The sequence below is a fragment of the Oncorhynchus keta genome, chromosome 10 (assembly GCF_023373465.1).
Source record: "Oncorhynchus keta strain PuntledgeMale-10-30-2019 chromosome 10, Oket_V2, whole genome shotgun sequence".
NCBI lineage: Eukaryota > Metazoa > Chordata > Actinopteri > Salmoniformes > Salmonidae > Oncorhynchus > Oncorhynchus keta.
The window spans coordinates 6354342-6380297 of record NC_068430.1 but is presented as its reverse complement, the minus strand read 5'-3'; the positions used below and the strand labels follow the sequence as shown (position 1 = coordinate 6380297).

Genomic DNA, 25956 nt, shown 5'->3' with positions numbered 1-25956 from the left:
TTGATATGAGAAGAATAAACCTTTTTTTGTTGAAACCATCTCCCTGGATCTTATTGAATGTTTTGTCTGTTTAGGAACTTCGAACGTGGACATTATGCGTCCGAAACAATCCCGTTTTAGGTTTGGGCAGTGGCTATGGTCAGTTGGTAAGGAAGCCACTACTGCATTTTATGTAGCACTGTATCAGATGTATCAGGAGGGACAGTTGATGCATGAAATAAGAGCAGTTAAACAGTGCTAGCTGGTAGTTAAAGGTCCAGGTACTGGAGAAGCAGGGTAGTATAGGTTGAAATAGGCTTGTCAAGATTCACAGAATCAAAAGGGGAAAAAGCAGGAAATCTAGATTTGTCCAAATCAGGATTTTTTTTTAACTTGGGAAATTTGGAAAATGTACTGTGATTTTGCAACCCTAACCCCTAACCCTAACCCTAATCCTAACCCTAATCCTAACCCTAATCCTAACCCTAATCCTAACCCTAACCCCTAACCCTAATCCTAACCCTAATCCTAACCCTAATCCTAACCCTAATCCTAACCCTAATCTTAACCCCTAATCCTAACCCCTAACCCTTAAACATAACCCTTAAACATAACCCTTAACCCTAACCCCTAACCCTAATCCTAACCCTTAACCCTAACCCTAATCCTAACCCCTAATCCTAACCCTAACCCCTAACCCTAGGTGCGAACATCAACTCTAACCCTAACCCTTAACCCTAACCCCTAATCCTAACCCTTAACCCTAACCCCTAACCCTAATCCTAACCCCTAATACTAACCATAACCCCTAACCCTAACCCCTAACCCCAATCCTAACCCCTAATACTAACCATAACCCCTAATCCTAACGCTTAACTCTAACCCTATGTGGGAATATCAACCTTTACCCTAACCCCTAACCCTAACCCCTAATCCTAACCCTTAACCCTAACCCCAAACCTAACCCCTAACACTAACCATAATCCCTAACCCTAACCCCTAATCCTAACCCTAGGTGGGAACATCAACCCTTACCCTAACCCAAACCCCTAAGCCCTAATCCTAACCCCTAACCCCTAATCCTAACCCCTAATCCTAACCCCTAATCCTAACCCCTAATCCCAACCCTTAACCCTAACCCCTAATCCTAACCCCTAATACTAACCCTAACCCCTAATCCTAACCCCTAATCCTAACCCTAACCCCTAACTCTAGGTGGGAACATCAACCCTAACCCTAACCCCTAATCCTAACCCTAACCCCTAATCCTAACCCTAACCCCTAATCCTAACCCCTAATCCTAACCCTAACCCCTAACCCTAGGTGGGAACATCAACCCTAACCCTAACCCCTAATCCTAACCCTAATCCTAACCCCTAACCCTAACCCTAACCCCTAATCCTAATCCTAACCCCTAATCCTAACCCTAACCCTAACCCCTAACCCTTAACCCTAACCCCTAACCCTAACCCCTAATCCTAACCCTAACCCCTAATCCTAACCCCTAACCCTAACCCCTAATCCTAACCCTAACCCCTAATCCTAACCCTAACCCCTAATCCTAACCCTAATCCTAACCCTAACCCCTAATCCTAACCCCTAATCCTAATCCTAATCCTAACCCTAACCCCTAACCCCAACCCTAACCCCTAACCCCTAACCCTAACCCCTAATCCTAACCCTAACCCTAACCCTAATCCTAACCCTAACCCTAACCCCTATATATTTAACATGCTACTTACATACTCATTTAATGACAGACATCTTTGTTGAAGCCTCCATCGCTCAGTGATCATTGGAGGATGATGACATTCTATTTAACGTAACATGGGATGGCAGTTACAGTTCCTGACTCATGAATCACTCAAGATGTTTAGTGATGGTGTCATCACAAGCGGCACTGAGGTCACACGGCTAGAGGCAAAAAACAGACATGCCCTTTTGTGGCTCTGTGAACCCATTGCTCTGTGAACCAATTGCTCCGTGAACCCCTTTGCTGTGTGAACCCCATTGCTCTGTGAACCAATTGCTCTGTGAACCCATTGCTGTGTGAACCCCATTGCTCTGTGAACCAATTGCTCTGTGAACCCATTGCTCTGTGAACCAATTGCTCTGTGAACCCCATTGCTCTGTGAACCCCTTTTCTCTGTGAACCCCATTGCTCTGTGAACCCCATTGCTCTGTGAACCCATTGCTCTGTGAACCCCTTTGCTCTGTGAACCCCATTGCTCTGTGAACCCCATTGCTGTGTGAACCAATTGCTCTGTGAACTCATTGCTCTGTGAACCAATTGCTGTGTGAACCCATTGCTCTGTGAACCCATTGCTCTGTGAACCCCTTTGCTCTGTGAACCCCATTGCTCTGTGAACCCCTTTGCTCTGTGAACCCCATTGCTCTGTGAACCCCATCGCTGTGTGAACCAATTGCTCTGTGAACCAATTGCTGTGTGAACCCCATTGCTGTGTGAACCCCTTTGCTCTGTGAACCCCATTGCTCTGTGAACCCCATCGCTGTGTGAACCAATTGCTCTGTGAACCAATTGCTGTGTGAACCCCATTGCTGTGTGAACCCCTTTGCTCTGTGAACCCCATTGCTCTGTGAACCCCTTTGCTCTGTGAACCCCATTGCTCTGTGAACCCCATCGCTGTGTGAACCAATTGCTCTGTGAACCAATTGCTCTGTGAACCAATTGCTGTGTGAACCCCATTGCTGTGTGAACCAATTGCTGTGTGAACCCCATTGCTGTGTGAACCTATAACTGTGAAAAGAAAAGCTGCACACTATCAGAAACAATAGTTCTACATTTCATACATACCACCATTTCGACAGCAAGCTGCCTTCGTTAGAGTTTAAAAGCTGTGAACCCAGCTGTGTTGTCACGAGGGTTGCACAGCACAAACCCCTGTCTATAAATTATAAAAGATGATAATAGTTCAGTTGTTGCAACCTGCAAATATCAGATACTGTCATTGGATTTCCTATTGTTGCAACCTGCAAAGTTTCGGTATGATCATGAGGTTCCCATTGTAGCAACCTACAAAGACCGGATACTGTTATGGTGCCTGCCATTGTTGTAGCTGTTCAAATACCTGTCATTGTTCTAACTGTTCAAGTACCTGCCATTGTTACAACCTGCAAAACTTCCGGCAATTTTACTAGAATTCCATGGTTTTCTAGAAATCCCGGTTGGCATATTCCAGATTTATTTCCAGATTTTCCTCCTGATTCCAGCATTCTTCTAACCAGGATGTCTGGAAAACCTGGGAATGTTCGGGGGAAAGGCACAGAGGATTTTTTGCAACCGTAATAGCAACCTGTAATGCCCTCACTCTTCTATGTGGCCTCTCTCCTCAGTGAGTGTTACTCTGAAGGCTTATATGAGACGTACAGCACATAGCACCTACAGGTCCTGCACCCTCTACAGTGTTCAAAGTGAGACAGTATACAAGGAGGGGTGAGATGTTTGGCATGAGGCTCGAGGGCTGTCCTAAAATGTACACCGTGCAGGTGGTCTCCACAAGTGAGACACTATACAAAGAGGGGTGAGACGTTTGGCATGAGGTCTCCACAAGTGAGACAGTATACAAAGAGGGGTGAGACGTTTGGCATGAGGTCTCCACAGTGAGTCTTACCCTGACGGTTTGTCCCAGTCGTCTTCACTGAAGCCCCCGTCACTGAAAGGGTAGTTGTTACTACGGCGGCCCGGGGGCGGGGGGCTGGTCCTCTGCCTAGCACTCCTCCACTCATGGGGGTGCAGGGCGATGCCTGCCGCCTGGGGGTTGTAGGGCCCTGCAGAAGGGGTGTTGGTGGAGGTGAGGGTGGGAAGTGAGGGAGAAAGGGGGTTAGGTAGAATAAAAAGGTAGAATAAAAATGATCATTTAGAGTGACACGTCCATTACAATCACTTGTGTACAAACCTATTGGGCGATAGAACCATAGATTATATCAACTATAGAACCATAGATTATATCAACTATAGAACCATAGATTATATCAACTATAGAACCATAGATTATATCAACTATAACACCATAGATATATCAACTATAGAACCATAGATATATCAACTATAGAACCATAGATTATATCAACTATAACACCATAGATATATCAACTATAGAACCATAGATTATATCAACTATAGAACCATAGATTATATCAACTATAGAACCATAGATTATATCAACTAAAGAACCATAGATTATATCAACTATAGAACCATAGATTATATCAACTATAGAACCATAGATTATATCAACTATAGAACCATAGATTATATCAACTATAGAACCATAGATTATATCAACTATAGAACCATAGATATATCAACTATAGAACCATAGACATATCAACTATAGAACCATATAGTACATCAATTACATAACCATAGATTATATCAACTATAGAACCATAGATTATATCAACTATAGAACCATAGATTATATCAACGATAGAACCATAGATTATATCAACTATAGAACCATAGATTACATCAACTATAACACCATAGATATATCAACTATAGAACCATAGATATATCAACTATAGAACCATAGATTATATCAACTATAGAACCATAGATTATATCAACTATAGAACCATAGATTACATCAACTATAGAACCATAGATATATCAACTATAGAACCATAGACATATCAACTATAGAACCATAGACATATCAACTATAGAACCATATACATATCAACTATAGAACCATAGATTACATCAATTATAGAACCATAGACATATCAACTATAACACCATAGACATATCAACTATAGAACCATAGATTACATCAATTATATAACCATAGATTATATCAACTATAGAACCATAGACATATCAACTATAACACCATAGACATATCAACTATAGAACCATAGACATATCAACTATAGAACCATAGATTATATCAACTATAGAACCATAGATTACATCAACTATAACACCATAGATATATCAACTATAGAACCATAGATATATCAACTATAGAACCATAGATTATATCAACTATAGAACCATAGATTATATCAACTATAGAACCATAGATTACATCAACTATAGAACCATAGATATATCAACTATATAACCATAGACATATCAACTATAGAACCATAGACATATCAACTATAGAACCATATACATATCAACTATAGAACCATAGATTACATCAATTATAGAACCATAGACATATCAACTATAACACCATAGACATATCAACTATAGAACCATAGATTACATCAATTATATAACCATAGATTATATCAACTATATAACCATGGATTATATCAACTATAGAACCATAGACATATCAACTATAGAACCATAGACATATCAACTATAACACCATAGACATATCAACTATAGAACCATATATTATATCAACTATAACACCATAGACATATCAACTATAGAACCATAGACATATCAACTATAGAACCATAGATTATATCAACTATAACACCATAGACATATCAACTATAGAACCATAGATTATATCAACTATAGAACCATATATTATATCAACTATAGAACCATATATTATATCAACTATAACACCATAGACATATCAACTATAGAACCATAGATTATATCAACTATAACACCATAGACATATCAACTATAACACCATAGACATATCAACTATAACACCATAGACATATCAACTATAGAACCATAGACATATCAACTATAGAACCATAGATTATATCAACTATAGAACCATAGATTATATCAACTATAGAACCATATATTATATCAACTATAGAACCATATATTATATCAACTATAACACCATAGACATATCAACTATAGAACCATAGATTATATCAACTATAGAACCATAGATTATATCAACTATAACACCATAGAGTATATGCTGCCCTGTGGGGTCAAACCTTGGATGTCTTAGCCAGCATCGATGCAGGAGACGTCCCAGGACATGGTGATACACCAAGCGTAGACCTATCATTAACCCTAACCCTGGTCTCACCATGTCTACCACTAGTCTTTACCTTGGCTTCCGTAGCCCGCGTCGATGCCAGATCCGTCCCAGGACTCCATGGTAGAGTCCACACTGGGTATGGTGGTGGAGTAGATCTCTGACAGCTTGTTGGTCTTCTGAGAGTCTGTCATGTCCGACACGTCCTCCGTGTCACTCAAATCATTCTCCATCTCTCCATCCTTCTTCTTCTCGTCTGCCACTGGAAGAAGGAAGTAGAGGAGCATCTGTTCAGGGTCTCTGCGTGTTGTCGGGGCACATGGCCTATGTTTAACAGGAGTGTGCTATGTAGGGAATAGGGTGCCATAGGGTTCTGGTCTAAAGTAGTGTACTATGTAGGAAATGGGGTCTAAAGTAGTGCACTATGTAGGGAATAGGGTGCCATAGGGTTCTGGTCTAAAGTAGTGTACTATGTAGGGAATGGGGTCTAAAGTAGTGCACTATGTAGGGAATAGGGTGCCATAGGGTTCTGGTCTAAAGTAGTGTACTATGTAGGAAATGGGGTCTAAAGTAGTGCACTATGTAGGGAATAGGGTGCCATAGGGTTCTGATCTAAAGTAGTGTACTATGTAGGGAATGGGGTCTAAAGTAGTGCACTATGTAGGGAATAGGGTGCCATAGGGTTCTGGTCTAAAGTAGTGTACTATGTAGGGAATGGGGTCTAAAGTAGTGCACTATGTAGGGAATAGGGTTCTATAGGGCTCTGGTCTAAAGTAGTGCACTGTGTAGGGAATAGAGTCTAAAGTAGTGTACTAGGTAGGGAATAGGGTGCGATTTGGGACGCCGATAAGTTGCAAACTATGTTCTCATACGAGACGTCGAAGAGTGGGAGGAAAATATCAAACCTGGGTCAAATATGTATTTGTCAAATACTTTCAAATACACAGTACATTATGTACTCAAATACACAGTACATTATGTACTCAAATACACTCAAATACACAGTACATTATGAATCTCAAATACACAGTACATTATGAATCTCAAATACACAGTACATTATGTACTCAAATACACAGTACATTATGGATCTCAAATACACAGGACATTATGGATCTCAAATACACAGTACATTATGGATCTCAAATACACAGTACATTATGTACTCAAATACACAGTACATTATGTACTCAAATACACAGTACATTATGTACTCAAATACACAGTACATTATGGATCTCAAATACACAGTACATTATGGATCTCAAATACACAGTACATTATGGATCTCAAATACACAGTACATTATGGATCTCAAATACACAGTACATTATGGATCTCAAATACACAGTACATTATGTACTCAAATACACAGTACATTATGGATCTCAAACACACAGTACATTATGGATCTCAAATACACAGTACATTATGGATCTCAAATATACAGTACATTATGAATCTCAAATACACAGTACATTATGTACTGAAATACACAGTACTTTATGTACTAAAATACACAGTATATTAAGATTCTCAAATACACAGTACATTATGGATCTCAAATACACAGTACATTATGGATCTCAAATACACAGTACATTATGTACTCAAATACACAGTAGATTATGGATCTCAAACACACAGTACATTATGGATCTCAAACACACAGTACATTATGAATCTCAAATACACAGTACATTATGGATCTCAAATACACAGTACATTATGTACTCAAATACACCGTACATTATGAGTTTCAAATACACAGTACATTATGGATTTCAAATACACAATACATTATGAATCTCAAATACACAGTACATTATGAATCTCAAATACACAGTACATTATGAGTTTCAAATACACAATACATTATGAATCTCAAATACACAATACATTATGAATCTCAAATACACAGTACATTATGAATCTCAAATACACAGTACATTATGGATCTCAAACACACAGTACATTATGTACTCAAATACACAGTACATTATGGATCTCAAATACACAGTACATTATGTACTCAAATACACAGTACATTATGTACTCAAATACACAGTACATTATGTACTCAAATACACAGTACATTATGGATCTCAAATACACAGTACATTATGTACTCAAATACACAGTACATTATGTACTCAAATACACAGTACATTATGAATCTCAAATACACAGTACATTATGTACTCAAATACACAGTACATTACGAATCTCAAATACACATTACATTATGAATCTCAAATACACAGTACATTATGGATTTCAAATACACAATACATTATGAATCTCAAATACACAATACATTATGAATCTCAAATACACAGTACATTATGAATCTCAAATACACAGTACATTATGAGTTTCAAATACACAATACATTATGAATCTCAAATACACAATACATTATGAATCTCAAATACACAGTACATTATGAATCTCAAATACACAGTACATTATGAATCTCAAATACACAGTACATTATGAGTTTCAAATACACAGTACATTATGAATCTCAAATACACAGTACATTATGAATCTCAAATATACAGTACATTATGAGTTTCAAATACACAGTACATTATGAATCTCAAATACACAGTACATTATGAATCTCAAATACACAGTACATTATGGATCTCAAATACACAGTACATTATGAATCTCAAATACACAGTACATTATGTACTCAAATACACAGTACATTACGAATCTCAAATACACATTACATTATGAATCTCAAATACACAGTACATTATGGATTTCAAATACACAATACATTATGAATCTCAAATACACAATACATTATGAATCTCAAATACACAGTACATTATGAATCTCAAATACACAGTACATTATGAGTTTCAAATACACAATACATTATGAATCTCAAATACACAATACATTATGAATCTCAAATACACAGTACATTATGAATCTCAAATACACAGTACATTATGAATCTCAAATACACAGTACATTATGAGTTTCAAATACACAGTACATTATCAATCTCAAATACACAGTACATTATGAATCTCAAATATACAGTACATTATGAGTTTCAAATACACAGTACATTATGAATCTCAAATACACAGTACATTATGAATCTCAAATACACAGTACATTATGGATCTCAAATACACAGTACATTATTGATCTCAAATACACAGTACATTATTGATCTCAAATACACAGTACCCCGCTCCGCTCGTGGCTCCGCCAACTACGGTGGCGCCTCTGGTGTGGGGATCGTCGTCGGGGACTCCGGACCGTGGATCGTCGTCGGGGACTCCGGAACTTCGGATCGTCGTCGGGGACTCCGGACCGTGGATCGTCGTCGGGGACTCCGGACCGTAGATTGTCGTCGGGGATTCCGGACCGTAGATCGTCGTCGGGGACTCCGGACCGTGGATCGCCTCAGAAGGCTCCGGACTGGGAACCGCCACTGGAGACTCCCGATCCATGGATCATCACTGGAGGCTTCGGGCCATGGATCACCACTGGAGGCTTCGGGCCATGGATCATCACTGGAGGCTTCGGGCCATGGATCATCACTGGAGGCTTCGGGCCATGGATCATCACTGGAGGCTTCGTGCCATGGATCATCACTGGAGGCTTCGGGCCATGGATCATCACTGGAGGCTTCGTGCCATGGATCATCACTGGAGGCTTCGGGCCATGGATCATCACTGGAGGCTTCGGGCCATGGATCATCACTGGAGGCTTTGGGCCATGGATCATCACTGGCGGCTTCGGGCCATGGATCATCACTACAGGCTTCGGGCCATGGATCATCACTACAGGCTTCGGGCCATGGATCATCACTGGAGGCTTCGGGCCATGGATCATCACTGGAGGCTTTGGGCCATGGATCATCACTGGAGGCTTCGGGCCATGGATCATCCCTGGAGGCTTCGGGCCTTGGATCATCACTGGAGGATTTGTGCGTGGAGCAGGCACAGGACGTACCAGGCTGGAGACACGCACTGGAGGCTGGGTGCATGGAGCTGGCACAGGACGCACTGGTCTGTGAAGGCGTACTGGAGACACAGTACGTATGGCCGGCGCAGGATATACTGGGCCGTGCAGGTGCACTGGTGGTCTGGAGCGTGGAGCTGGCACAACGCGTTCTGGACAAAGAACCACCTTCGCGCGGAAAGTGCGGGGAGCTGGCACAGGACACACTGGGCTGTGAAGGCACACCGGAGATACAGCGCATAGAGCCGGCGCAGGATATCCTGGACTGGGGAGGCGTACTGGAGACCAGGCATGCTGAGCTGGCACCACCCATCCTGGACAGATGCCCACTTTCGCACGGCAAGTGCTGGGAGCTGGCACAGAACACACCGGGCTGAGAATCCGCATTGGAGACACAGTGCGTATCACTGCAAAACATGGTGCCTGACTGGTCACACGCTCCCCACGTGAGTACGGGGAGTTGGCTATGGTTCCAACCCTGGTTCTACCAACCACCCCGTGTGCCCCACCCCAAAAGGTTTTTGGGGCTGCCTTTCGGGCTTCCGTCATGGTCGCGAACCCCGGGGTCGTAGTTGTTCCTCCCTTGCTGCCTCCGTCTGCTTCCATGGCAGGCTCTTGTCTCCTGCCATGATCTCCTTCCAGTCCAGGAAGTCCTCCACTCCCTTGTCTACGGCCATGATCTCCTTCCAGTCCAGGAAGTCCTCCACTCCCTTGTCTCCTGCCATGATCTCCTTCCACGTCCAGGAAGTCCTACACTCCCTTGTCTCCTGCCATGATCTCCTTCCAGTCCAGGAAGTCCTCCACTCCCTTGTCTCCTGCCATGATCTCCTTCCAGTCCAGGAAGTCCTACACTCCCTTGTCTCCTGCCATGATCTCCTTCCAGTCCAGGAAGTCCTCCACTCCCTTGTCTCCTGCCATGATCTCCTTCCAGTCCAGGAAGTCCTCCACTCCCTTGTCTCCTGCCATGAACTCCTTCCAGTCCAGGAAGTCCTCCACTCCCTTGTCTCCTGCCATGAACTCCTTCCAGTCCAGGAAGTCCTCCACTCCCTTGTCTACGGCCATGATCTCCTTCCAGTCCAGGAAGTCCTCCACTCCCTTGTCTCCTGCCATGATCTCCTTCCAGTCCAGGAAGTCCTCCACTCCCTTGTCTCCTGCCATGATCTCCTTCCAGTCCAGGAAGTCCTCCACTCCCTTGTCTCCTGCCATGATCTCCTTCCAGTCCAGGAAGTCCTCCACTCCCTTGTCTCCTGCCATGATCTCCTTCCAGTCCAGGAAGTCCTCCACTCCCTTGTCTCCTGCCATGATCTCCTTCCAGTCCAGGAAGTCCTCCACTCCCTTGTCTCCTGCCATGATCTCCTTCCAGTCCAGGAAGTGCTCCACTCCCTTGTCTCCTGCCATGATCTCCTTCCAGTCCAGGAAGTCCTCCACTCCCTTGTCTCCTGCCATGATCTCCTTCCAGTCCAGGAAGTCCTCCACTCCCTTGTCTCCTGCCATGATCTCCTTCCAGTCCAGGAAGTCCTCCACTCCCTTGTCTCCTGCCATGATCTCCTTCCAGTCCAGGAAGTCCTCCACTCCCTTGTCTCCTGCCATGATCTCCTTCCAGTCCAGGAAGTCCTCCACTCCCTTGTCTCCTGCCATGATCTCCTTCCAGTCCAGGAAGTCCTCCACTCCCTTGTCTCCTGCCATGATCTCCTTCCAGTCCAGGAAGTCCTCCACTCCCTTGTCTCCTGCCATGATCTCCTTCCAGTCCAGGAAGTCCTCCACTCCCTTGTCTCCTGCCATGATCTCCTCCCATATCCAGGAAGTCCTCCACTCCCTTGTCTCCTGCCATGATCTCCTTCCAGTCCAGGAAGTCCTCCACTCCCTTGTCTCCTGCCATGATCTCCTCCCATATCCAGGAAGTCCTCCACTCCCTTGTCTCCTGCCATGATCTCCTTCCAGTCCAGGAAGTCCTCCACTCCCTTGTCTCCTGCCATGATCTCCTTCCAGTCCAGGAAGTCCTCCACTCCCTTGTCTCCTGCCATGATCTCCTTCCAGTCCAGGAAGTCCTCCACTCCCTTGTCTCCTGCCATGATCTCCTTCCAGTCCAGGAAGTCCTCCACTCCCTTGTCTCCTGCCATGATCTCCTTCCAGTCCAGGAAGTCCTCCACTCCCTTGTCTCCTGCCATGATCTCCTTCCAGTCCAGGAAGTCCTCCACTCCCTTGTCTCCTGCCATGATCTCCTCCCATATCCAGGAAGTCCTCCACTCCCTTGTCTCCTGCCATGATCTCCTTCCAGTCCAGGAAGTCCTCCACTCCCTTGTCTCCTGCCATGATCTCCTCCCATATCCAGGAAGTCCTCCACTCCCTTGTCTCCTGCCATGATCTCCTTCCAGTCCAGGAAGTCCTCCACTCCCTTGTCTCCTGCCATGATCTCCTTCCAGTCCAGGAAGTCCTCCACTCCCTTGTCTCCTGCCATGATCTCCTTCCAGTCCAGGAAGTCCTCCACTCCCTTGTCTCCTGCCATGATCTCCTTCCAGTCCAGGAAGTCCTCCACTCCCTTGTCTCCTGCCATGATCTCCTTCCAGTCCAGGAAGTCCTCCACTCCCTTGTCTCCTGCCATGATCTCCTTCCAGTCCAGGAAGTCCTCCACTCCCTTGTCTCCTGCCATGATCTCCTTCCAGTCCAGGAAGTCCTCCACTCCCTTGTCTCCTGCCATGATCTCCTCCCATATCCAGGAAGTCCTCCACTCCCTTGTCTCCTGCCATGATCTCCTTCCAGTCCAGGAAGTCCTCCACTCCCTTGTCTCCTGCCATGATCTCCTCCCATATCCAGGAAGTCCTCCACTCCCTTGTCTCCTGCCATGATCTCCTTCCAGTCCAGGAAGTCCTCCACTCCCTTGTCTCCTGCCATGATCTCCTTCCAGTCCAGGAAGTCCTCCACTCCCTTGTCTCCTGCCATGATCTCCTTCCAGTCCAGGAAGTCCTCCACTCCCTTGTCTCCTGCCATGATCTCCTTCCAGTCCAGGAAGTCCTCCACTCCCTTGTCTCCTGCCATGATCTCCTTCCAGTCCAGGAAGTCCTCCACTCCCTTGTCTCCTGCCATGATCTCCTTCCAGTCCAGGAAGTCCTCCACTCCCTTGTCTCCTGCCATGATCTCCTCCCATATCCAGGAAGTCCTCCACTCCCTTGTCTCCTGCCATGATCTCCTTCCAGTCCAGGAAGTCCTCCACTCCCTTGTCTCCTGCCATGATCTCCTCCCATATCCAGGAAGTCCTCCACTCCCTTGTCTCCTGCCATGATCTCCTTCCAGTCCAGGAAGTCCTCCACTCCCTTGTCTCCTGCCATGATCTCCTTCCAGTCCAGGAAGTCCTCCACTCCCTTGTCTCCTGCCATGATCTCCTTCCAGTCCAGGAAGTCCTCCACTCCCTTGTCTCCTGCCATGATCTCCTTCCAGTCCAGGAAGTCCTCCACTCCCTTGTCTCCTGCCATGATCTCCTTCCAGTCCAGGAAGTCCTCCACTCCCTTGTCTCCTGCCATGATCTCCTCCCATATCCAGGAAGTCCTCCACTCCCTTGTCTCCTGCCATGATCTCCTCCCACGTCCAGGAAGTCCTACACTCCCTTGTCTCCTGCCATGATCTCCTCCCATATCCAGGAAGTCCTCCACTCCCTTGTCTCCGGCCATGATCTCCTCCCAGTCCAGGAAGTCCTCCACTCCCTTGTCTCCCGTGCCCAGGATCCCTGCTCCTCCTGGCCACGCTGCTTGGTCCGTTTGTTGTGGGATCTTCTGTTGCGACCTCTCGGAACCAAGGTGCCGCGTGGTAGGCGTACATTTTAATTTATTAAATGAATACCGAAAAAACAATAAACACAAAACGAAACGTAACGTCTAGTTGGGATAAACTGCACAGCACCAAAAACAAGATTCCACAAACTACAGGTGGAAAAAGGCTGCCTAAGTATGATCCCCAATCAGAGACAACGATAGATAGCTGCCTCTGACTGGGAACCATACCCGGCCAACAAAGAAATAGAAACCATAGATTGCCCACCCTAGTCACACCCCGACCTAACCAAATAGAGAATAAAAAGGATCTCTGAGGTCAAGGCGTGACATCCTTTTTTTGTACATAATGACGTGTTTTGCTGGTTTTATGGGGAGGAAAACCTTAGAACCACATAAACCTGTTATAGGATTCTCTAAGACAACAAGCAGTATGTATCTGAGCTGGAGCCTGGACAGGTGAGACAGAGAGGATCCCAGAGCAGCAGCACAGCATCAGAGGGAAGCTACCAGCAGAACTCTGTAGCAAACTCACTCAGCCTGCCTGTCGTTGTTAGTATATTTAAATGTCAAACTACAAATGGCTGGTTACGTCTCAGATGTCTGTACTCTAGCGGCTCCCCTGATATCCTGGTTACGTCTCAGATGTCTGTACTCTAGCGGCTCCCCTGATATCCTGGTTACGTCTCAGATGTCTGTACTCTAGCGGCTCCCCTGATATCCTGGTTACGTCTCAGATGTCTGTACTCTAGCGGCTCCCCTGATATCCTGGTTACGTCTCAGATGTCTGTACTCTAGCGGCTCCCCTGATATCCTTGGAAAAGGGAAACATACACCTGATTTGGATAGGTGCAGAGTGACACCTAAGGAAGACAGACACATATTGATAACTATACAACACATACATCTGTTTCTTCAGTCCCATGTTGTGGTTACTGCACTCTTTCTGCTTTCTCTTTGGGGTCTAGGCCGGGTAACTGTAAAAGATTGGATTGATTGGTTTTCTGAACACTTACTGTCGACCTGTTTCTTGATCTTGAGTGTGACCGTCTCCCCGGCCATCTGTAGCAGGTGAATGGCCTCGCTGAGCGGCTTGCCCTTCAGACTGACACTGTTGATAGCCAGAATACGGTCTCCCACATGGATCGCTCCGGTCCTACAGAGGAAGACGACAGGCCCCGTTTACACCAGACGTATGCCAGTATTCCATGAAATATAATAGTGGCTGAGAAATAAGACGGGTCATTCTAAGATAAACATAAGAGATAGATGAGAGAGAGAGAGAGAGAAAATCTATTTTAAGCTAATTTAGATTTTCCATGATTCCTGCTTAACCCACCCAACACATAGAACACGTTTAAAAACACGAGATGTTTATATAACAGCAGTAGAAATGCATAATAGGTGAAGCCAATTGGTCTGAGACCATAACAAAGCGTTACCCCGGCCACTTGCTGTGGAAAACATCCGAGTGGTGGAGCTGGAGAAATACCACCACTCTAAAATTCATAGACAGAGCAATGGATGCAAGGGCCCACCATCCAGGAGATCAACATGATAGAATGTTTGGAAGTAATAGTGTTTGTTTGCATTGACTTTGTTTATAGACATTGGAGTACAACAAGGTTACATTTTGGGTTCTGATGGGGTATGACAGTTGAACTGAGCTCATGAGGTATTTATAAGGTGTGTTTACTTGATAGCTACCTATACAAATAGCTAGCTAGAACAAAGTGTTAATAAGATAAATTTATTAAAAACATCTACTGAGGGAGCTAAGAGCTGTGTTGTCAGTCAATGTCTCTTCTTAAAGATTCAATGGGTATATGTGAGTAATTTAATAGTCCAATTTTTATTTATTTAAGCCCCTTTAAAGTTAACTAAAAAGTCACATTTTGATATCATAGGAATGAAAACAAATACTACAGCCTACCAAAATGACCTCAAATACTTTTGAGTGTTTGATTGATCCTGTCTGGAAAGCAAGATGGGTGGGGTTTGCACTTTTGGGACTATTCTATCAGTTCCATTGCACCAGAGAAAATCAATCAAGCAAAGCTTTTAAAAATATTTCAAATAGAAGGTTTAGTTAATAAATTAAGGCCAGAAGAGGTGTGGTATATATCGTCAATTTACTACGGCTAAGGGTCTAAGGGGTTTGGTTAGCTAAACTAGCTAGACTGTTTGTTTGGTTACCAAGGCAACAACAGTGAATTCCGAAAGTATTCAGACCCCTCCCCTATTTCCACATTTTGTTACATCACAGATTTATTCTAAAATTCATTCATTTATATTTGTTATATTTGTTTCTAATCTACACACAATACCTATAATGACAAAGCTAAAACAGGTTTTTAGACATTTTTTGCAAATTTATATTTAAAATAAATAAATACCTTATTTACATAAGTATTCAGACCCTTTGCTATGAGACTCGAAATTGAACTCAGGTGCATCCTGTTTCCATTGATCATCCTTGAGATGTTTCTACAAGTTGATTGGAGTTCAGGGACTGGGAGAATAGTCAGGATCGAGGAAAAGATTAACAGAGAAAAGTACAGAGATATCCTTGATGAAAACCTGCTCCAGAGCACTCAGGACCTCAGACTGGGGCGAAGGTTCACCATCCAACAGAACAACGACCCTAAGCACACGGCCAAGACAACGCAGGAATGGCTTCTTGACAAGTCTCTGAATGTCCTTGAGTGTCCCGGACTTGAACCCGATCAAACATCTCTGGAGAGAGAGATAGCGGTGCAGCAACACTCCCCATCCAACCTGACAGAGCATAAGCGGATCTGCAGAGAAGAATGGGAGAAACTCCCCAAATACAGGTGTGCCAAACTTGCAGCGTCACACCCAAGAAGACACAAGGCTGTAATCGCTGCACAAGGTGTACATTTTATATAAAAGAAAAATTAAAACAGTTTTTGCTTTGTCATTATGGGGTATTATGGGGTATTGTGGGGTATTGTGGGGTATTATGGGGTATTGTGGGGTATTGTGGGGTATTATGGGGTATTATGGGGTATTGTGGGGTATTATGGGGTATTATGGGGTATTGTGGGGTATTATGGGGTATTGTGGGGTATTGTGGGGTATTATGGGGTATTGTGGGGTATTGTGGGGTATTATGGGGTATTATGGGGTATTGTGGGGTATTATGGGGTATTGTGGGGTATTGTGGGGTATTGTGGGGTATTATGGGGTATTATGGGGTATTGTGGGTATTATGTGGGTTGTATGGGGTATTGTGGGGTATTGTGGGGTATTGTGGGGTATTGTGGGGTATTATGGGGTATTGTGGGGTATTATGGGGTATTGTGGGGTATTGTGGGGTATTGTGGGGTATTGTGGGGTATTGTGGGGTATTATGGGGTATTATGGGGTATTGTGGGGTATTGTGGGGTATTGTGGGGTATTGTGGGGTATTGTGGGGTATTATGGGGTATTATTGGGGTATTATGGGGTATTATGGGGTATTGTGGGGTATATTGTGGGGTATTGTGGGGTATTGTGGGGTATTGTGGGGTATTGTGGGGTATTGTGGGGTTTTGTGGGGTATTGTGGGGTATTGTGGGGTATTGTGGGGTATTGTGGGGTATTGTGGGGTATTGTGGGGTATTGTGGGGTATATGGGGGTATTATGGGGTATTGTGGGGTATTATGGGGTATTATGGGGTATTATGGGGTATTATGTGTTGATTGATGAGGGACCACACACTACGCATTCTATTTTCCATAGAATGCAAAACCCCTTATTGATTAGAGAGGGGAGAGAGAGGGAGAGAGAGGGGGAGAGAGGGGAGAGAGGAGAAACAGAGGCAGAGAGAGGGGGAGAGAGGGGAGAGAGGGGGAGAGAGGAGAAACATTAGCAGAGTGAGAGGGGGAGAGAGAGAGAGAGAAAGGGGAGAGAGGAGAGATAGAGAAAGGGGGAGAAAGGGGGGAGAGAGAGGGGAGCGGGGGAGAGATGAGAGAGATTGGAAAGAGAGAGGGGGAGAGAGGGGGAGAGATTGAGAGAGAGAGAGAGAGAGAGAGAGAGAGAGAGAGAGAGAGAGGGGGAGACAAGAGAGAGAGACAGATAGAGGGGAGGGAGAGGGGAGAGGGAGAGGGGGAGAGAGAGAGGGGGTGAGAGGAGAGTTAGAGGGGTAGAGTGGAGAGAGAGAGGGGGAGAGAGGAGAGAGAGAAGCGAGAGAGAGGGGGAGAGGGCCTCTGAACGTGGGGCTAGTGCCCCCTCCTGCCCTTACCGACACTGGGTCTCTTTCAAATAGTCTTTCCTTGATTCCTCACATCCTCCCTACTCGACCCTTTTCTGAAAATACTTTGGACAAAAAGGTATGAAGAGTACCAGGGCCGACAAGGATAGACGGGTTGGCTCTAGCCCCACGGTCAGAGGCCTTTGTGGGGTAGGTCAGATGCCTGGGTCTCTGGGTCTAGAGTACCTGTCTGGAACTAGTGGGTCTCAGCCATTACTCTTCTTCGTGAGGCCAAAAAATAACGATGACATTCACTCTGTTCTCTTTATCCCTGTCCTCCTCCCTCCTCCCTTTCCCCATATCCTCTGTCCCTCTTTTTTCTCGCCTCTGAACCAGCCTCCTCTTGGCCGGATGGGTAGGGGATAGAGAAGCGCTAGGAGAGGTCGGCTCTAACCCCACAGTCAGTGGAAAAAAACACTGGCCAAGGTTGGCAGCTAGGTTCCAGGATCCCCGGGTCTCACCTTTCAGCCAGGCCCCGCTTGGTGAGGCCAGAGATGACGATGGGGTCAAAGGGCTCCTCCGTGCCTGAGATGGTGATCCCCAGCGGGCCTCCATATCTCTTCAGCTCCACCGTGTAGATGATTAAACCAGACGTCTCCTGTTCATCTAGAAGGGGGGAGGGAGAGGGAGAGGGTGGGGCCATTAGAGAAAGAGAAAGGCCAATAGAGAGAGGGAGAGGCCATTAGAGAAAGAGGGGGCCATTAGAGAAAGAGAGAGGCCAATAGAGAGAGGGAGAGGCCATTAGAGAAAGAGGGGGCCATTAGAGAAAGAGAGAGGCCAATAGAGAAAGAGAGAGGCCATTAGAGAAAGAGAGAGGCCAATAGAGAAAGAGAGAGGCCAATAGAGAAAGAGAGAGGCCAATAGAGAAAGAGAGAGGCCAATAGAGAAAGAGAGAGGCCAATAGAGAAAGAGAGAGGCCAATAGAGAAAGAGAGAGGCCAATAGAGAAAGAGAGAGGCCAATAGAGAAAGAGAGAGGGTGGGACCATTAGAGAAAGAGAGAGGCCAATAGAGAGAGAAAGAGAGAGGGTGGGACCATTAGAGAAAGAGAGAGGCCAATAGAGAGAGAAAGAGAGAGGGTGGGACCATTAGAGAAAGAGAGAGGCCAATAGAGAGAGAAAGAGAGAGGGTGGGACCATTAGAGAAAGAGAGAGGCCAATAGAGAGAGAAAGAGAGAGGGTGGTACCATTAGAGAAAGAGAGAGGCCAATAGAGAGAGAAAGAGAGAGGGTGGGACCATTAGAGAAAGAGAGAGGCCAATAGAGAGAGAAAGAGAGAGACAGGAAGGAAGAGATGTCTTCAGGGCATAACATAACTAAACCTTAAAGCAAATAATAATAATAATAATAACAGATAATAATTCAGTTCCCTAAACATCTCAAACATCCACAATGCACTGGCATTCAACTTGAAAAATGACTGAAAGATAAGAAATTATATTCACTTTCCCTAAGATACATGCATAGAGGAATTAGCATTGACTGTGTTGGTCCCCCCTTTGCTGCTATAACACCCTCCACTCTTCTGGGAAGGCTTTCCACTAGATGTTGGAACATTGCTGCTATAACAGCCTCCACTCTTCTGGGAAGGCTTTCCACTAGATGTTGGAACATTGCTGCTATAACAGCCTCCACTCTTCTGGGAAGGCTTTCCACTAGATGTTGGAACGTTGCTGCTATAACAGCCTCCACTCTTCTGGGAAGGCTTTCCACTAGATGTTGGAACGTTGCTGCTATAACAGCCTCCACTCTTCTGGGAAGGCTTTCCACTAGATGTTGGAACATTGCTGCTATAACAGCCTCCACTCTTCTGGGAAGGCTGTCCTCTAGATGTTGGAACATTGCTGCTATAACAGCCTCCACTCTTCTGGGAATGTTTTCCACTAGATGTTGGAACGTTGCTGCAGTGACTTGCTTCCATTCAGCCACAAGAGCATTAGTGAGGTCGGGCACTGATGTTGGGCAATTAGTCCTGGCTCACAGTCGGTGTTCCAATTCATCCCAAAGGTGTTAAATTGGTTTGAGGTCAGGGATCTGTTCAGTCACACCAATCTCGACAAACCATTTCTGTATGGACCTCTCTTTGTGAACGTGGGCATTGTCATGCTGAAACAGGAAAGGCCCTTCCCCAAACTGTTGCCACAAAGTTGGAAGCACAGAATTGTCTAGAATGTCATTGTCTGCTGTAGCATTAAGATTTCCCTTCACTGGAACTAAAGGGCCCAAACCATGAAAAACAACCCCATGCCATTATTCCTCCTTCACCAAACTTTACAGTTGGTACTATGCATTGGGGCAGGTAGCGTTCTCCTGGCATCTGCCAAACCCAGATTCGTCCGTCGGACTGCCAGATGGTGAAGCGTGATTCATCACTCCAGAGAACCAGTTTCCACTGTTCTAGAGTCTAATGATGATGAGCTTTACACCACTGCAGCCAACGCTTGGCATTGGGCATGGTGATCTTAGGCTTGTGTGCGGCTGCTCGGCCATGGAAAACCATTTCATGAAGCTCCCGATGAACAGTTCTTGTGCTGCCGTTGCTTCCAGAGGCCGTTTGGAAGTCGGTAGTGAGAGTTGCAACCGAGGAAAGAAGATTTTTACGCACTACACGCTTCAGCACTCGGCGGTCCCGTTCTGTGAGCTTGTGTGGCCTACCACTTCACGGCTGAGCCGTTGTTGCTCCTAGACGTTTCCACTTCACAATTACAGCACTTACAGTTGACCGGGGGCAGCTCTATCAGGACAGAAATGTGACAAACTGACTTGTTGGAAAGGTGGCATCCTATGACGGTGCCACGTTGAAAGTCACTAAGCCCTTCAGTAAGGTCATTCTACTGCCAATGTTTGTCTATGGAGATTGCATGGCTGTGTCCTTGATTTTATACTCCCCCGGGTGTGGCTGAAATAGGCAAATCCACTCATTTAAAGGGGTGTCCATATACTTTTGTGTGTATATATAGTGTCGGTCATGTGTGAAACATGTTCTCAGATCCCACCACTGGAGAGTAAGAAGGGAGAGAAAAGGTTTGGAGGAGAGGAGGGGAGGAGAGGAGAGGAGAGGAGAGGGGAGAGGAGAGGAGGAGGAGAGGAGAGGAGAGGGGAGGGGAGGAGGGAGAGGAGAGGAGAGGAGAGGAGAGGAGAGGAGAGGAGAGGAGAGGAGAGGGAGAGGAGAGGAGAGGAGAGGAGAGGAGAGGAGAGGAGAGGAGAGGAGAGGAGAGGAGAGGAGAGGAGAGGAGAGGAGAGAAAGGCGAGAGGAGAAAGGCGAGAGGAGAAAGGCGAGAGGAGAGGAGAGGCGAGGAGAGGAGAGGAGAGGAGTAGAGAGGAGAGGAGAGAAAGGCGAGAGGAGAAAGGCGAGAGGCGAGGCGAGGAGAGGAGAGGAGACAGGCGAGGAGAGGCGAGGCGAGTAGAGGAGAGGCGAGGCGAGGCGGGGCGAGGAAGATAACAGATATCTTCAGCTACAGCTGAACTAAAGTAACACTTTCATCACGTCAGACAGCAACATTATTAAACCTATCTGCTATTCCTAGAGCTGCATCTGATATTTGGTAGAGAGCATGAACTATGTAACAGGTTACTACTATTCATCATGTATAGCTAGCTATTGGTGGGTCTAAAACACTGGAATACTGATGGGTGATAATTGTTACATCGTGATTATGTCAGACGGGGAGAACAAACGGTTGTGGATATTTTCAGACAATACTGCCACCCTGTGGTGGAGCCTGGTACTGTAACTCATGTTCATTATATACATAAGGCATAATGTTGCCTTCATGTTGGTTTGTTTATTTGGCTTGTTTAACTAATCACTGCCTTAGTTCTCCAATGATCATACCTATTGCTTCATTGATCAATAAGCTAATTGAATTGATCAGTATCAAAACAATTATTTGTGTACTTGATTGACATTTTAGTGCATTGTTCAGAGCCATTCATATAAACCTTTCGCTGCACTCACTGTAACATCTGCTAAACTGTGTCTGCAACCAATAAACTTCGATTTGATTTGATCTTCTGGTTGAATGGAAGCATCCGACATTGTGCAGGTGTTTGACATAACTGCCTCCCAGCCAGGCACCGAAACAGGCTCACCAGAGTTGTCTTCGTCCTTACGGATCTTGAGTTTAACCAGGTCCTCGGCCTGTTCTAGGATCTGACAGGCGTCTTCCATAGAACAGCTCTCCAGTCTGATGTTGTCTATGGCCAGGAGCTTGTCCCCAGGCTCCAAGGTACCAGTCCTGGGGGAATGGAGTAGCGAGAGGATGAGATGGAGGGTGTAGAGAGAGAGAGAGAGAGAGAGAGAGAGAGAGAGAGAGAGAGAGAGAGAGAGAGAGAGAGAGAGAGAGGGGAGGGGCAGGGAAAGAGAGAGAGGGGTAAGAGAGAGAGAGGGATAGAGAGAGAGGGAAAGAGAAAGGTAGAGAGAGGGAGGGGCAGAGAAAGAGAGAGAGAGGGGTAAAAGAGAGAGAGGGATAGAAAGAGGACTACATTACTGTCTCTCTCTGTAGGAGGACTACATTACTGTCTCTCTCTGTGGGAGGACTACATTACTCTCTCTGTGGGAGGACTACATTACTGTCTCTCTCTGTGGGAGGACTACATTACTGTCTCTGTAGGAGGACTACATTACTGTCTCTCTCTCAAACAATTTAACCCAAGTCATTCATCTGTGGCCTGAAGCCATCCATACTGTACCTGTCTGTGGCCTGAAGCCACCCATTTTCCTGTATCATACTGTACCTGTGAGCCATGCTGCCTTTCTTAATGTCTGAGATGATTAACGGCTCTCCAGATTTCTTACTGGCTGTGAGGGACAGGAGAAGAGAGAATGAGGAGGAGAGAGGTCAGCTAATGTTAGTTACTGATGCACATAGTTTCATCAAATGTTGGTTCTTCCTCTGTGTGTGTGTGTGTGTGTGTGTGTGTGTGTGTGTGTGTGTGTGTGTGTGTGTGTGTGTGTGTGTGTGTGTGTGTGTGTGTGTGTGTGTGTGTGTGTGTGTGTGTGTGTGTGTGTGTGTGTGTGTGTGTGTGTGTGTGTGTGTACATGTGTGTTGTAACATATGTACAGTTGAAGTCGGAAGTTTACATACAGTTATGTTGGGGTCATTAAAAAACTCATTTTTCAACCACTCCACAAATTTCTTGTTCAAGTCTGGTTCACCTTTGGGAGCAATTTCTGAACGCCTGAAGTTACCATGTTCATCTGCACAAACGATAGTCCGCAAGTATAAACACCATGGACCCACGCAGCCGTCATACCGCTCAGGAAGAAGACAGGTTCTGTCTCCTAGAGATGAACGTACTTTGGTGCGAAAAGTACAAATCAAACCCAGAACAACAGGAAAGGATCTTGTGAAGATGCTGGAGGAAACAGATACAAATGTATCTATATTCACAGTTAAACAAGCCCTATATCGACATAACTTTAAAGGCCGCTCAGCAAGGAAGAAGACACTGCTCCAAAACCACCATAAAAAAGCCAGACTACAGTTTGCAACTGCACATGGGGACACAGATCGTACTTTTGGAGAAATGTCCTCTGGTCTGATGAAAAAAAATAGAACTGTTTGGCCATAATGACCATCGTTATGTTTGGAGGAAAAAGGGGGAGGCTTGCAAACCGAAGAACACCATCCCAACCATGAAGCACGGGTGTGTCAGCATCATGTTTTGGGGGTGCTTTGCTGTAGGAGGGACTGGTGCACTTCACAAAATAGATGGCATCATGAGGAATGAAAATTCTGTGGATATATTGAAGCAACATCTCAAAACATCAGTCAGGAAGTTAAAGCTTGGTCGCAAATGGGTCTTCCAAATAGACAATGACCCCAAGCATACTTCCAAAGTTGTGGAAAAATGGCTCAAGGACAACAAAGTCAAGGTATTGGAGTGGCCATCACAAAGCCCTGACCTCAATCCCTTAGAAAATTTGTGGGCAGAACTGAAAAAGCGTGTGCGAGCAAGGAGGCCAAACAAACTTGACTCAGTTACACCAGCTCTGTCACAAGGAATAGGCCAAAATCCACCCAACTTATTGTGGGAAGCTTGTGGAAGGCTACCCGAAACGTTTGACCCAAGATAATCAATTTAAAGGCAATGCTACCAAATACTAATTGAGTGTATGTAAACTTCTGACCCTCTGGGAATGTGATGAAAGAAATAGAAGTTAAAATAAATCACTCTCCCTACTATTATTCTGACATTTCACATTCTTAAAATAAAGTGGTGATCCTTACTGACCTAAGACAGGGAATTTTTACTTGGATTAAATGTCAGGAATTGTGAAAAACTGAGTTTAAATGTATTTGGCGAAGGTATGTGTCTGTGTATATATATATATATATTTTCTTGTCAAAAGAAAAACTGAGATTGAAGTGAACAGAAAGGCAGATCAACAGCTGGCTATTGGTAATGTTCCAGAAGAAACTCTCCAATATACAACGTGGCATGGAGACCCTTGTGGGGTTCCGCTACTGAAGACAGAACCTGAAGACAGAATGACTCATTGGTTTCCTTACCCTGTAAGCAGTCTATGGTCAAGGTATGACAACAATTCATGCTTTGGTGTAGTTTCCCTGACACTGTTTCCACATGCACATATTTAGTGGCACAAATACCATTCAAGTCATTGGGACCGACATCAGAATTGTTTGGGGATCTGTTAAAATCATCTATAAGTGACTTTCTTAAAATTCACAATCATTTTGAGATACTTTTGGATTATTTGTCTTTTTTTTTCTTTCTTTATTTAACTAACCCATTATTTATTTTATTTTATTTAACCTTAATTCATTTTTATTTCATTGAACCTTAAAGGGGAGGAGAAGACTTAAAGGAGAGGAATTAAAGGGGAGGAGAAGACTTAAAGGGGAGGAGAGACTTATTAAAGGGGAGGAGAAGACTTAAAGGGGAGAAGAAGACTTAAAGGAGAGGAATTAAAGGGGAGGAGAAGACTTAAAGGGGAGGAGAGACTTAAAGGAGAGGAATTAAAGGGGAGGAGAACACTTAAAGGAGAGGAATTAAAGGGGAGGAGAGGACTTAAAGGAGAGGAGAAGAATTAAAGGGGAGGAGAGACTTAAAGGGGAGGAGAAGAATTAAAGGAGAGGAGAGACTTAAAGGGGAGGAGAAGACTTAAAGGAGAGGAATTAAAGGGGAGGAGAAGACTTAAAGGAGAGGAGAAGAATTAAAGGGGAGGAGAGACTTAAAGGGGAGGAGAGACTTAAAGGGGAGGAGAAGACTTAAAGGGGAGGAGAAGAATTAAAGGAGAGGAGAGACTTAAAGGGGAGGAGAAGACTTAAAGGAGAGGAATTAAAGGGGAGGAGAAGACTTAAAGGAGAGGAGAAGAATTAAAGGGGAGGAGAGACTTAAAGGGGAGGAGAAGACTTAACCTCTTCAACCTATGGGGGCGCTATGTCATTATTGGATAAAAAGACGTGCCCGTTTTAAGCGCAATATTTTGTCACGAAAAGATGCTCGACTATGCATGGAATTGACAGCCTTGGAAAGACAAAACTCTGACGTTTCCAAAACTGCAAAGATATTATCTGTGAGTGCCCCAGAACTAATGCTACAGGCGAAACCAAGATGAAACTTCAAACAGGAAATGAACAGGATTTTTGACGCTGTGTTTACTAACGTCTCCTTATATGGCTGTGAATATGCTGTGAACGAGCTTATGCGCTCTGCCGTTCATCCAAGATGTCTGCAGCATTGTGGCGTATTTGTAGGCATATCATTGGAAGATTGGCCATAAGAGACTACATTTGCCAGGGGCCCTTTGTTTCGGTGCGAGAAGACTTAAAGATACATCATTGGGAGAGGACTTAAACTGGGACGCACCAAACAGAGCGATTTCTCCTGCACAAAAAATCTTTCAGGAAAAACTGAACATTTGCTATCTAACTGAGAGTCTCCTCAGAAGTAAATGATTTATTGAACTGTTTTTGTGAAAAGGGCTAATGCTAAAGCTAATGCTAAAGACTTAAATGCTAAGGGAGAAGAAGATTTTGAAAATCTGGGAGAAGTG

At 44.7% G+C, this 25956-nt stretch overlaps 1 protein-coding gene across 1 annotated transcript in view; it reads right to left on the bottom strand.

The window, feature by feature from the left end:
* The window catches only part of LOC118378225 (glutamate receptor-interacting protein 2-like), a 185390-nt gene that overhangs the window by 36980 nt on the left and 122454 nt on the right, over positions 1-25956 (bottom strand). The window contains exons 15-20 of the mRNA XM_052528611.1: positions 22671-22734; positions 22026-22171; positions 18399-18543; positions 14698-14837; positions 5995-6183; positions 3612-3768 (exon numbers count right to left, since the gene is read on the bottom strand). Coding sequence (XP_052384571.1) covers positions 3612-3768; positions 5995-6183; positions 14698-14837; positions 18399-18543; positions 22026-22171; positions 22671-22734 — 841 coding nt within the window. The remainder of the gene's footprint in view (positions 1-3611; positions 3769-5994; positions 6184-14697; positions 14838-18398; positions 18544-22025; positions 22172-22670; positions 22735-25956) is intronic.